This window comes from Carcharhinus amblyrhynchos, chromosome 2 (genome assembly GCF_965287045.1).
Source record: "Carcharhinus amblyrhynchos chromosome 2, sCarAmb.v2.hapA, whole genome shotgun sequence".
NCBI classification, from domain to species: domain Eukaryota; kingdom Metazoa; phylum Chordata; class Chondrichthyes; order Carcharhiniformes; family Carcharhinidae; genus Carcharhinus; species Carcharhinus amblyrhynchos.
The window spans coordinates 143,418,735-143,430,962 of NC_137325.1; the positions used below are offsets into that span (position 1 = coordinate 143,418,735).

General features: G+C 51.8%; 1 protein-coding gene across 1 annotated transcript in view; it reads right to left on the minus strand.

Moving 5' to 3' along the window:
- Positions 1-12,228, minus strand: part of vill (villin-like) — a 77,656-nt gene that overhangs the window by 44,485 nt on the left and 20,943 nt on the right. The window contains 5 exon segments of the mRNA XM_080213633.1: positions 1,260-1,370; positions 4,082-4,190; positions 5,985-6,181; positions 9,317-9,391; positions 11,711-11,800. Of these exon segments, the coding sequence (XP_080069759.1) occupies positions 1,260-1,370; positions 4,082-4,190; positions 5,985-6,181; positions 9,317-9,391; positions 11,711-11,782 (564 nt within the window). The 5' untranslated portion in view covers positions 11,783-11,800.

Below are 12,228 nucleotides of genomic sequence, written 5' to 3' on the forward strand. Positions count from 1 at the left end.
TTACAGATGCATTCTAATCAGTAATCTGTAAACTGTCTGTGTTGTTATACGCTCTGTCTGAGGCCAGAGCTCTCCATCCATCTGACGCAGAGTTTAACCCCGAAAGCTTGTGAGTTTACTATCAAATAAATCGGTTGGACTTAAACCTGGTGTTGTCAGACTTCTTACTGTGTTTACCCCAGTCCGATGCCGGCATCTCCACATCATGACTACTATTTTACAGATGCCCCACAGAAAGCATTCTTTCTGATTGTATCACAGCTTGGTATGGGCTCCTGCTCTGCCCAAGACCGCAAGGAAATACAAAAGGTCATGAACGTAACCCAATCCATCACACAAACCAGCCTCCCATCCATTGACTGTCTATACCTCCCGCTGCCTCGGCAAAGCAGCCAACATAATTAAAGACCCCACACACCCCGGACATTTTCCCTTCCACCTTCTTCCATCGGGAAAAAGATACAAAAGTCTGAGGTCACGTACCAACCGACTCAAGAACAGCTTCTTCCCTGCTGCTGTCAGACTTTTGAATGAACCTACCTCGCATTAAGTTGATCTTTCTCTACACCCCTAGCTATGACTGTAACACTACATTCTGCACCCTCTCCTTTCCTTCTCTATGAACGGTATGCTTTGTCTGTTTGGCGCACAAGAAACAATACTTTTTACTACATACTAATACATGTGACAATAGAGTCTTAGAGGTTTACAGCATGGAAACAGGCCCTTCGGCCCAACTTGTCCATGCTGCCCCTTTTTCAAAATCACTAAGCTAGTCCCAGTTGTCCGCATTTGGCCAATAATAAATCAAGTCAAATCAAATCAAATGACAGATAATCTAATTGAAACATAGAAGATTCTGAAGGGGTTTGACTGGGGAGATGCTGAGAGTTTGTCTCCATTGGTTGAAGAGAGTAGACTCTTTCTCAGGATAAGGGGTCGGCCATCTTGGACTGAGATGAGGAGAAATTTCGTCACTCAGAGGGTTGTGGATCTTCCGAGTTCTTTACCCCAGAGGGCTCTGGATGCTCCACTGTTGAGTTTATTCAAGGCTGAGATTGATATTTTTGGACACTATGGGAATTAAGGAATTTGGGAATGGTGCAGTGAGGTGGAGTTAAGGCCACAATCCAATTAGCCATGGTCTGAATGAACGGTGGAGCAGGTTTGAGAGGCTGAATGGCCCACTCCTGTTTCTTATGGTCTTATTTTCATTCTAGCTTCGTTCAAGAGAAAGAGGTTTCCATTCCGTCACTGACCTTTAACCTCTCAGTCCTGTTGCTTTTGGGTGCGTTCCATTGGACAATGATCTTCCCCAAATCCAAGAGAAACACATCGCCCGAGTTAAAGCTGTTCCAGGAAACGTCCACCTGAGTCAACAGAAGAAAACAGTTCTTTAATGTTCCACATATGGATTTTTATGAAGGAAAGTTCTAGTCCTCTCACGTTCTCCCCTCCCAGCATGTCTGTCACACCTCCCCTGACACCTCTGATACCTCAGCCAAAATGTGCATGCATGAGTGTGCATGTAAGTCTGTGTCTGTGAGTATGTGTGTGTGTGTGAATCTGTGCATGTGTGTGTGTGTGTGTGTGTGTGTGTGAGTGAGATTCTGTGTGTGTGTGTGTGTGTGTGTGTGTGTGTGTGTGTGAGATTGTGTGTGTGAGAGTCTGTGCCTGTGAGCACACAAGTGTGAGTCTATGCGTGCATGTGTGTGCGTGAGTCTGTGTGCGAGAGTCTGTGCGAGTGTTTGTGTGTGTCTGTGAGTGAGAGTCTATGTGTGTGTGAGTGTGTGTGTGTGTCTGTGTGTATATAACTGTGTGTGAGAGAGTGACAGAGTGTGTGTGTATGTGTGAGTGTGTGTGTGTGTGTGTGTGTGTGTGTATATATCTGTGTGTGACAGAGTGTGTGTGTATGTGTGAGTGTGAGTGTGTGTGTGTGTGTTATGTATGAGTATGTATGTGTGCTGCTGTAGTGCCTGCCACCCAGAGCTGACACAGCCAATGTTCTCGAGTGAGGAAAGACCTTTTTCACCCCGGGGTGAAGAATCTGCAGAATCTGAGAGAGGGTGCTGGAGACAGGTTGGACTGAGATACTCAAAAGGGAATTGGATTGCTATCTGAAAAGAGAGAACATGCAAGGTTAAGGGGATAAGGCAGGGAGTGGGACTGGGTAGAATGCTCCTTCAGACAGCCAGTGTACACTGAATGGTGCCAGCACTTGGATAGGATATTACACCAAGATCATCTAGGAGGATGTGGAAGACCCTGTGGGCAGGGGGCTTCTCCTCAATGAGCTCATCAACATTTAACCATTATTAATACCACTAATAAATAGACCAACCAGCGGTTAACATATTACTGCTCATTGACTTTCCTGTCCACCATCTACAAGGTACAAGTCAGGAGTGTGCTGGAATACTCCCCACTTGCCTGGATGGGTGCAGCTCCAACAACACTCAAGAAGCTCAACACCATCCAGGATAAAGCAGCCCCGTTTGATTGGCACCACATCCACTCCCTCCACCACCGACGCTCAGTAGCAGCAGTGTGTACTGTCTACAAGATACACTGCACACACCAATGTTCCTTAGGCAGCACCTTCTAAACCCATCTAGAAGGACAAGGATAGCAGCTATATGGGAACACCACCACCTGCAAGTTTCCCTGCAAGCCACTCACCATCCTTTCCTTTTGACCAGTCACTAGGTCAAAGTCCTGGAATTCCCTCCCTAACAGCACTGAGGGTGTACCTACTGAATAGTGACTCTGAATAGGGACTCTGAATAGTGTGGATGAACAGAGGGATCTAGGTGTATGTGTACATAGATCCCTGAAAGTTGGGAATCAAGTAGATAAGGTTGTTAGGAAGGCATACAGTGTCTTGGCGTTTATTGGTAGGGGGATTGAATTTAGGAGCCGCAGCGTCATGTTGCAACTGTACAAAACTCTGGTGCGGCCGCACTTGGAGTACTGTGTGCAGTTCTGGTCCCCACATTACAGGAAGGATGTAGAGGCTTTGGAGAGGGTGCAGAGGAGGTTTACCAGGATGTTGCCTGGTATGGAGGGGAGGTCCTATGAGGAGAGACTGAGGGATTTGGGGTTGTTTTCGTCAGAAAGAAGGCGGCTAAGAGGGGATCTTATTGAAACATATAAGATGATTAGAGGTTTAGATAGGGTGGACAGTGATAGCCTTTTTCCTCGGATGGAGAAAGCTAGCACGAGGGGGCATGGCTTTAAATTAAGGGGTGGTAGTTATAGGACGGATGTCAGGGGTAGGTTCTTTACCCAGATGGTGGTGAGGGATTGGAATGCCATGCCTGCTGCAGTTGTAAATGCGCCTAGTTTGGGGGCGTTTAAGAGATCCTTGGATAGGTTTATGGACAGAAAGGGATTGGTTTAGGTTAGAGGGTCATTGTTTTTTAACTGGTCGGCGCAACATCGTGGGCCGAAGGGCCTGTTCTGCGCTGTAATGTTCTATGTTCTATGTACAGCTCAGGGACTGCAGCAGTTTAGGAAGGCAGCTCATCACCACCTTCTCAAGGGGCAATTAGGGATGGGCAATAATCAGTGAGTGTGGCCAGCGACGCCCACATCACATTCAGGACAGAGACAGGACAGTGCTCTGTGCCATGTTTTAGATTCCCGTATCCAGTGGGATAGCCTCAGGTGAGTTTGACACACCAGTCCCATAACTGGGTAATCCAGCTCCCTCACTGCTTAACATCCCTCATCAGGTACATCTATTTGCTTCCCAGTTAATCCAGTCCTGTCACTGGTTAATTTAGTTCCTGCACCAGTCCAATATCTAGTTAAATCAGTTCCCTCAACAGTTGATGCACTTCTGCCATTGGTTAGGTCAGTTTCCCTGCTGGTTAAGTCAGTTCCCCCACTGGTTAAGTCAGTTCCCACACTGGTTAAGTCAGTTCCCACACTGGTTAAGTCAGTTCCCACACTGGTTAAGCTTGTTTTCACACTGGTTAAGTCAGTTCCCACACGAGTTAAGTCTTTACTATATTCAGCCTGCTGTAGGCCTCCACATTGACCTTGTCAAAGTTGCCTGCGAGTGGGCCTAACCCCTTACCTCTGAGGCGGTCACATTCTTCTTGCCCTTTACATGGAGCAGCCGTTTAATATTGTACATATTGGTCTCCACGTGTTTGAAGCCAGAAGCCACGCCTCCTTTCTTATACCTGTAATAATCACAACATCGCCATGGTTACTGCCAGCCAGGTGAATAGCTCGGAGTCACCGTGTGGGCTTGTCCGCCAGTAATCATCCCTTCCACTCCTTGCCACACGTCACATCACTGACCATCCCCGCCCTCATGGACCAAAGCAGGGAGTGGCAAACAGCAACAGCGACAATTTATACATCCCCTTTAAACATCATAAAATGAAGTGGAAAGGGTTGAGAGCTTCATGTTTTTAGATGTCCAGATCACCAACAACCTGTCCTGGTCCCCCCCCGTGCCAACACTATAGTTAAGAAAGCCCCACCAATGCCTCTACTTTCTCAGAAGACTGAGGAAATTTGGTATGTCGGCAACAGCTCTCACCAACGTTTACAGATGCACCATAGAAAGCATTCTTTCTGGTTGTATCACAGCTCGGTACGGGCTCCTGCTCTGCCCAAGACCGCAAGGAACTACAAAAGGTTGTGAATGTAGCCCAATCCATCACGCAAACCAGCCTCCCATCCATTGACTCTACACTTCCCGCTGCCTCGGCAAAGCAGCCAGTATAATTAAGGACCCCATGTACCCCGGACATTCTCTCTTCCACCTTCTTCCATTGGGTAAAAGATACAAAAGTCTGAGGTCACGTATCAACCGACTCAAGAACAGCTTCTTCCCTGCTGCTGTCAGACTTTTGAATGGACCTACCTCACATTAAGTTGATCTTTCTCTACACCCTAGCTATGACTGTAACACTGCATTCTGCACCCTCTCCTTTCCTTCTCTATGAATGGTATGCTTTGTCTGTATGGCACGTCAGAAACAATACTTTTCACTGTATGTTAATATGCGTGACAATAATAAATCAAATCAAAAGACACTGCACAGGGTGATTAGAGGAGGGAATTGACACCAAGTCAAAGAGGAAACATAAGAAGTGATGAATAAAAGCTGGACAACATTCTCCCCCTCCCCGACTAATCCAACGAACCTTCGCTGTCCCACTTCCAGCGTAAATCTATCCTGCTTGAAACTGCGACCAGACCTGCACACACAAGTCCAAAACCCTGTACAATTATAGCAACAATTCCTCACTCTTCTACATCGACCGCCTTGCAATAAAAACCAATGGGCCACTCCCCTGCCTTGCTGTGCCTGCGTTCCAACCCTTTTGTGTTCCCTGTACCCGTGCGTCCAGTTCCCCCTCAACATCAATATTTACAACTTTCCCCCAGTTATATTTTATATTTCTGTTCCATCCAGAGCGACTAACCCCGCGCTTCCCTACATTTGCCCACTCGCGTAACTGCGCTCAATCTCTTTGCCGCCTCTCTGCCGTCCTCCTCACAACTTCACCGAATCCCGACAGTGCAGAAGGAGGCCATTCGGCCCATCAAGTCTGCACTGACCACAATCCCACCCAGGCCCTATCCCCGTAACCCCACATATTTACCCCACTAGTCCCTCTGACGCTAAGAGTCAATTCAGCATGGCCAATCAAGCTAACCCAGGCAACTTTGGAGTGCGTAATTAAGGACCCCAAGCAACTTTGGAGGAAACCGGAGCACCCGGAGGAAACCCACGCAGACATGGGGAGAATGTGCAAACTCCACACAGGCAGTGACCCGAGCCGGGAATCGAACCCCGGTCCCTGGCGCCGTGAGGCAGCAGCGCTAACCACTGTGCCACCGTGCCGCCCACCTAACTTTGGCAAAGCTGGAGAGGCCTTTCCCGGGCTACAGAGAGGAACACGGTTAAAGGTGAGTGCTGGTAGGGGGAAGGATACGGCGCTGGCGGCGATTTTACTCACATGATGCCGTGCTTGAAGTAACTTCTGAACTCCGGTGACTCGTAACCCTGGGTTTCGCGGTACTGGGTGGGCCCTCCCCCGAGCTGGTCGTCCAACTGGGTGACGTACATCGCTGCGGCCCCCTGCTCGTCCTGGGAGGACTCCTTGCCAATCCAGTAATGGAGGGCCTCGGACGTCCCTCTGGCTGTCTTACTGATCTACACAGAGGGAAGAACGATTAGTATTTCCTCTCAGCTACTGGCCTTTGTGAAGCAGTCTGGGTGTGGCAGGGATACCCGCAGGGATTCCAGAGCAGCGCACTCCGAGAGTGGGGATAGCAGGGCAGGTGACTGGTGGAAGAGTTAGGCCTTAACTTGTGTTCCAAATGGAGAGAGAGAACAGAGAACAAAGAAAATTACAGCCCAGGAACAGGCCCTTCGGCCCTCCAAGCCTGCATTGACCATGCTGCCCGACTGAACTAAAACCCCCCCACCCTTCTGGGGACCGTAACCCTCTATTCCCATCCTATTCATGGATTTGTCCAAATGTCTGAGTTGAGGAGTTGAGGGGGTTGAGCTATGAGGAGAGGCTGAATAAACTGGGCTTGTACTCGTTAGAGTTTAGAAGAATGAGGGGAGATCTCATTGAGACGTATAAGATGATGAATGGGATGGATAGGGTAGAGGTGGAGAGACTCTTCCCGCTCAGAAAGGACAGTAGGACTAGAGGGCACAGCCTCAAGATAAAGGGGGGGCGGTTTAGAACGGAGTTGAGGAGGAACTTCTTCACTCAAAGGGTGGTGAATCTCTGGAATTCTCTGCCCGTTGAAGTGGTGGAGGCTGCCTCGCTAAATATTTTTAAGAAGCGGGTTGATGGGTTTTTGATAAGAGAGGGGATTAGGGGTTATGGGGAGAGGGCGGGAATGTAGAACTGAGCAGCAACAGATCAGCCATGATCTTATTGAATGGCGGGGCAGGCTCGAGGGGCTAGATGGCCTACTCCTGCTCCTATTTCTTATGTTCTTATGTCCCTTAAAATTCACTATCGTATCCACTTCCACTACCTTTCCCGGCAGTGAGTCCCAGACACACACCACCCCCTGTGTAAATCTCTGTGGATATCTCCTTTAAACCTTGCCCCTTGCACCTTAACCCTGTGCCCCCTAATAATCGATTCTTCCACCCTGGGAAAAAGCTTCTGATTATCCACTCTGTCCATGCCTCTCATAATCTTGTAATCAGGTCACTCCTCAACCTCCATCATTCCAGTGAGAACAAACCAAGTTTCTCCTCATGCCCTCCATACCAGGGCAACATCCTGGTAAATCTTTTCTGCGCCCTCTCCAAAGCCTCCACATCCTTCTGGTAGTGTGGCGATCAGAATTGAGAGCTCAAGAAATGGGAAGGTTTAGGGAGAGAAACCGGAACTTGGAGCTTGACGACCATCCCTGGTGGAGTGTTTGGAATCCAGGAGGGTGGAATTAGAGGAATCAGAAGGTTGGAGGGAAGGAGGTGGTTGCAGGGATGGGGGGGGAAGGATTTTAGGTTGGGGTCAGACAGGGGATCGAACCCCAGCCTGTGAGGGGATCTGAGATTTTCCCAGAACTGGTCAATAGTGGGTAGAGGGCAGCCTCAGATTGGAATGAAGGACAGTGACCGGGAGCTGGAGGGCCAAGAGGAGGTCCTTCAGCACCGAGGGAGATACAGCCCTGATGTTACAGACAATAGAGAGGGAGGGAGTGAGAGGGAGAGAGAGGGAGAGACAAAGGGAGAATGAGGAACAGGGAGAAAGAGAGTGAGTCTGGGAGAGAGTGAGGGAGAGAGTGAGACAGAGAGAGAGGGAGAGGGAGAAAGAGAGTCTGAAAGAGAGAGTGAGGGAGAGAGTGATGGAGAGAGGGAGGGAGAGGGAGGGAATGACAGAGAGGGAGCAAGTGAGGAGGAGAGAGAGAGAGTGAGGAAGAGGGAGAAGTAGAGAGAGGGTCCGGGAGCGAGAAAGAATGAGAAAGTGAGGGAGAGGGAGAAAAAGAGCCTGGGAGAGAGAGTGAGGGAGGGAATGGGAGGGAGAGAAGGAGAGAGTGAGGGAGGGAGTCTCCATTTTGAGGCTTGTGTGGGGCATAAATACCAGCATGGATGAGATGGGCAGAAAGGCCTGAGTCAGTCTGTCTAACCTTGGTAATCACCACTCGACACCCATATCCAGACAATGAGAACACGCTGAATAACGGTGAACCAGACCAGCTACGAGAAGCAGCACACCCTGCCCCGCACGGACCTCCCCCACCCCCCCACTTAGCAAAGGAATGGGGTTTGTGATTATCCAGAAACTTCATCAGTCACATTTCTGTTTGCATCCCACATCGCAGCAGGTTCAGCAAACTCACCGATGTAACTGGGAGAGATTCAATCTCAGCTGCAGTGGGTTTGCTGGGCTGTCCAAGGCTGGAACTGGGACGGACCGGCCCGGGGTTGGGACGGACTGGTCTGGGATTCGGATAGACTGGTCTGGGATTCGGATAGACTGGTCTGGGATTCGGATAGACTGGTCTGGGATTCGGATAGACTGGTCTGGGATTCGGATAGACTGGCCTGGCTGTTACAGCTTCCACCTGATGGGGCCATTTGCCTGGGTTGGATTGGACAAAACAAAGGCCCTCCCAATCCCTGCTACTGACATTCCTCATCGGAAAAAGGCATTAAAAATTCAACAAAGACACACAAATGGAAAATCTTCCTCTAAAATATCTCCTTCCTCGCGTTTTAGTTCTCCAACTCAAACAATCCGCTCAGGATGTCCTTTAGGGAAGGAAATCTGCTGTTCTTACCCGGTCTGGCCTACATGGGACTCCAGCGCCACAATAGTGTGGTTAACTCTCAGCTGCCCTCTGAAATGGGCCAGCAAGACACTCAGTTCTAGGGGCAATTAGGGATGGACGATAACACCAATGTCCAAGAAATGAATAAAATAAATAACGGGGAGAAGAGGAGCAGTCAAACACCTTCCATCGTGGCTTTCCCCCGGGTGCTCCGGTTTCCTCCCACAGTCCAACGTGTACAGTTAAGGGGATTGGCCATGATAAATTGCACCTTAGTGCCCCAGGATGTGTAGGTTAGGGGCATTAGTGGGGTAAATATGTGGGGTTACGTGGATAGGGCCATACTCTGTTGGAGATTGGGTGCAGATGTGATGGGCCGAATGGCCTCCTGCCCCTCTGTAGGGATTCTAGGATTGAACCATCTCCCTGGACCAGTCCAGGTGAGCGGGGGTCAGTCAGAGGGGGGCGACCGAGATTCAGATCCTATTAATATCGCTTCCTGAGCCCGGTTCTGGCCGCCGTTTCTCCTCCTCGTACTTACGAACAGTATCAGGTAGCAGTCGCCCTCGAAGAATGTGCCGTAGGCCTTGGGCGGGACAGGGACCACCTCCATTTTCTGTAAAACATACATTCGGCGCGTCAGAAGGACTTGCATTTACATAGCACCTTCCCCCACCGCGGGACTCTGCCGTCAGCCCAGCATTTTTGAAGTGTGATCGCCGTTGTAACGCAGGAAACACAGCAGCTAATTCCCGCACAGCAAGATCCCAAAAACGACAATGTGATAATGATCGCAGAGTCTGATTTGTGGTGGGGTTGATTGAGGGATAAATACTGACCAGGACATTGGGAAGAACACCCTTGCCTCCTCCATAGTATCCCACAGAGAGAGCGGGCAGGGCCTGGCTTTAAAGTTCTCCTACACGTGGAGAAGGGCGGATGGAGTTGTGGGGGGGCAGGGGGGAGTGGGGGGAATCGGATGGAGCAGAGGTGGAAGGGAAATGGAGTGGGAGATAGAGTGGACGAAGAAGTGGGGGATGGAGTGAGGGAGGGAGTGGGGGATGGAGTGGAGGAATGACTGAGGGATGGAGTGAGGGAGGGAGTGGGGGATGGAGTGGAGGAATGACTAAGGGATGGAGTGAGGGAGGGAGTGGGGGATGGAGTGGAGGAATGACTGAGGGATGGAGTGAGGGAGGGAGTGGGGGAATGACTAAGGGATGGAGTGAGGGAGGGAGTGGGGGATGGAGTGGAGGAATGACTGAGGGATGGGAGTGAGGGAGGGAGTGGGGGATGGAGTGGAGGAATGACTGAGGGATGGGAGTGAGGGAGGGAGTGGGGGATGGAGTGGAGGAATGACTAAGGGATGGAGTGAGGGAGGGAGTGGGGGATGGAGTGGAGGAATGACTGAGGGATGGGAGTGAGGGAGGGAGTGGGGGATGGAGTGGAGGAATGACTGAGGGATGGGAGTGAGGGAGGGAGTGGGGGATGGAGTGGAGGAATGACTGAGGGATGGGAGTGAGGGAGGGAGTGGGGGATGGAGTGGAGGAATGACTGAGGGATGGGAGTGAGGGAGGGAGTGGGGGATGGAGTGGAGGAATGACTGAGGGATGGGAGTGAGGGAGGGAGTGGGGGATGGAGTGGAGGAATGACTGAGGGATGGGAGTGAGGGAGGGAGTGGGGGATGCAGTGGAGGAATGACTGAGGGATGGGAGTGAGGGAGGGAGTGAGGGAGGGAGTGGGAGATAAAGTGGAGGAATGACTGAGGGATGGGAGTGAGGGAGGGAGTGGGGGATGGAGTGGGAGATAAAGTGGAGGAATGACTGGGGGATGGAGCGAGGGAGGGAGTGAGGGATGGAGTGGTTGGCACTGCTGCCTCGCAGCACCAGGGACCTGGGTTCGATTCCCGGCTCAGGTCGCTGTCTGTGTGGAGTTTGTACATTCTCCCCATGTCTGCGTGGGTTTCCTCCGGGTGCTCCAGTTTCCTCCCACAGTCCAAGGATGTGCGGGTTAGGCAGACTGGGTGTGATAAATTGCCCCCTTAGTGTTGGGGATTAGCTAGGGTAAACATGTGGCATTATGGGAATAGGGCCTGGGTGGAATTGTTGTCGATGGGCTGAATGGCCTCCTTCTGCACTGTAGAGATTCTATGAATGGGGGGTCGTAGTGAGGGAGGGCATGGAATTGGGGGGGGTTTTGGGGAGGGAATGAAGTGGGGGAGGAGGTGCAAGGAGAGGGGGGAGGGTGGGAATGGAGCAGAGGAAGGAGGGAGGGTGGGAGTGGGACAGGAGGCAGCAGGAGAGTGGGGCAGGGGAGGGGGAGAGAGGACGGTGGGAGAGGGGCAGGGGGAAGGGGGGAGGGGGAGTGGGGAGGATGGGGAGTAGAGTGGGTGGGGAGTCAGACAGGGGAGAGGGGCAGAAGGAGGGGGGAGGGTAGGGAGTGGGGCACGGGGAGGGGGAGAGTGGCAGGGGAATGGGGATTGGAGGAGGGGGAATGGGGGGGAGTGGGGCACAGGGAGGGGGAATAGCGGGGGGAGGGTGGGGAGTGGGGAGGGGGCTGGGTAGGGAGTGGGGAGTGGGGAGGGGGGAGGGTAGGGAGTGGGGCGGGGGGAGGGTGGGGAGTGGGGAGGGGGAGGGGGTTGGGTAGGGAGTGGGGAGGGTAGGTAGTGGGGAGGGGGTTGGGTAGGGAGTGGGGAGGGGGTTGGGTAGGGAGTGGGGCGGGGGGAGGGGGGGTGGGGAGGGAGGAGGGGGGAGGGTAGGGAGTGGGGCGGGGGGTGGGTAGGGAGTGGGGCGGGGGGAGGGGGGGTGGGGAGGGAGGAGGGGGGAGGGTAGGGAGTGGGGAGGGGGGAGGGTGGGGAGTGGGGCGGGGGGAGGGTGGGGAGGGGGTTGGGTAGGGAGTGGGGCGGGGGGGGACAGGAGGAAATCCTCAGCGCTGTTACCTCGATGGTCCATATTTGCAGGCCTGGGCTGGTGCTGACGTTCCTAAAGGCATCGGCGACGACGGTCGGCATGGCGACTACTGTTCACAACTGCAAACAAGCACAAAGAAAATGGAGCTCGGGTCAAGATGACATCGTCCAGATCATTTAACATGATTTTTATTCTTTCTGGAATGAGGCACAACGTTGAGTAGAGCCTGAAACAGCTCACTGTGACACAGACACACCAGACAGGTGTACAGCATGGTAACAGGCCCTTCGGCCCAAATTGTCCATGCTGTCCCTTTTTTAACACCCTAAGCTAGTCCCAATTGACCACATTTGGCCCATATCCCTCTGCACCCATGGTACCCATGTAACTGTCTAAACGCTTTTTAAAAGACAAAATTGTACCCACATCTGGCAGCTTGTTCCAGACACTCACCAACCTCTGTGTGAAAACATTGCCCCTCTGGACACTTTTGTATCTCTCCCCTCTCACCCTAAACCTATACCTCTAGTTTTAACTTCCCCTCCCT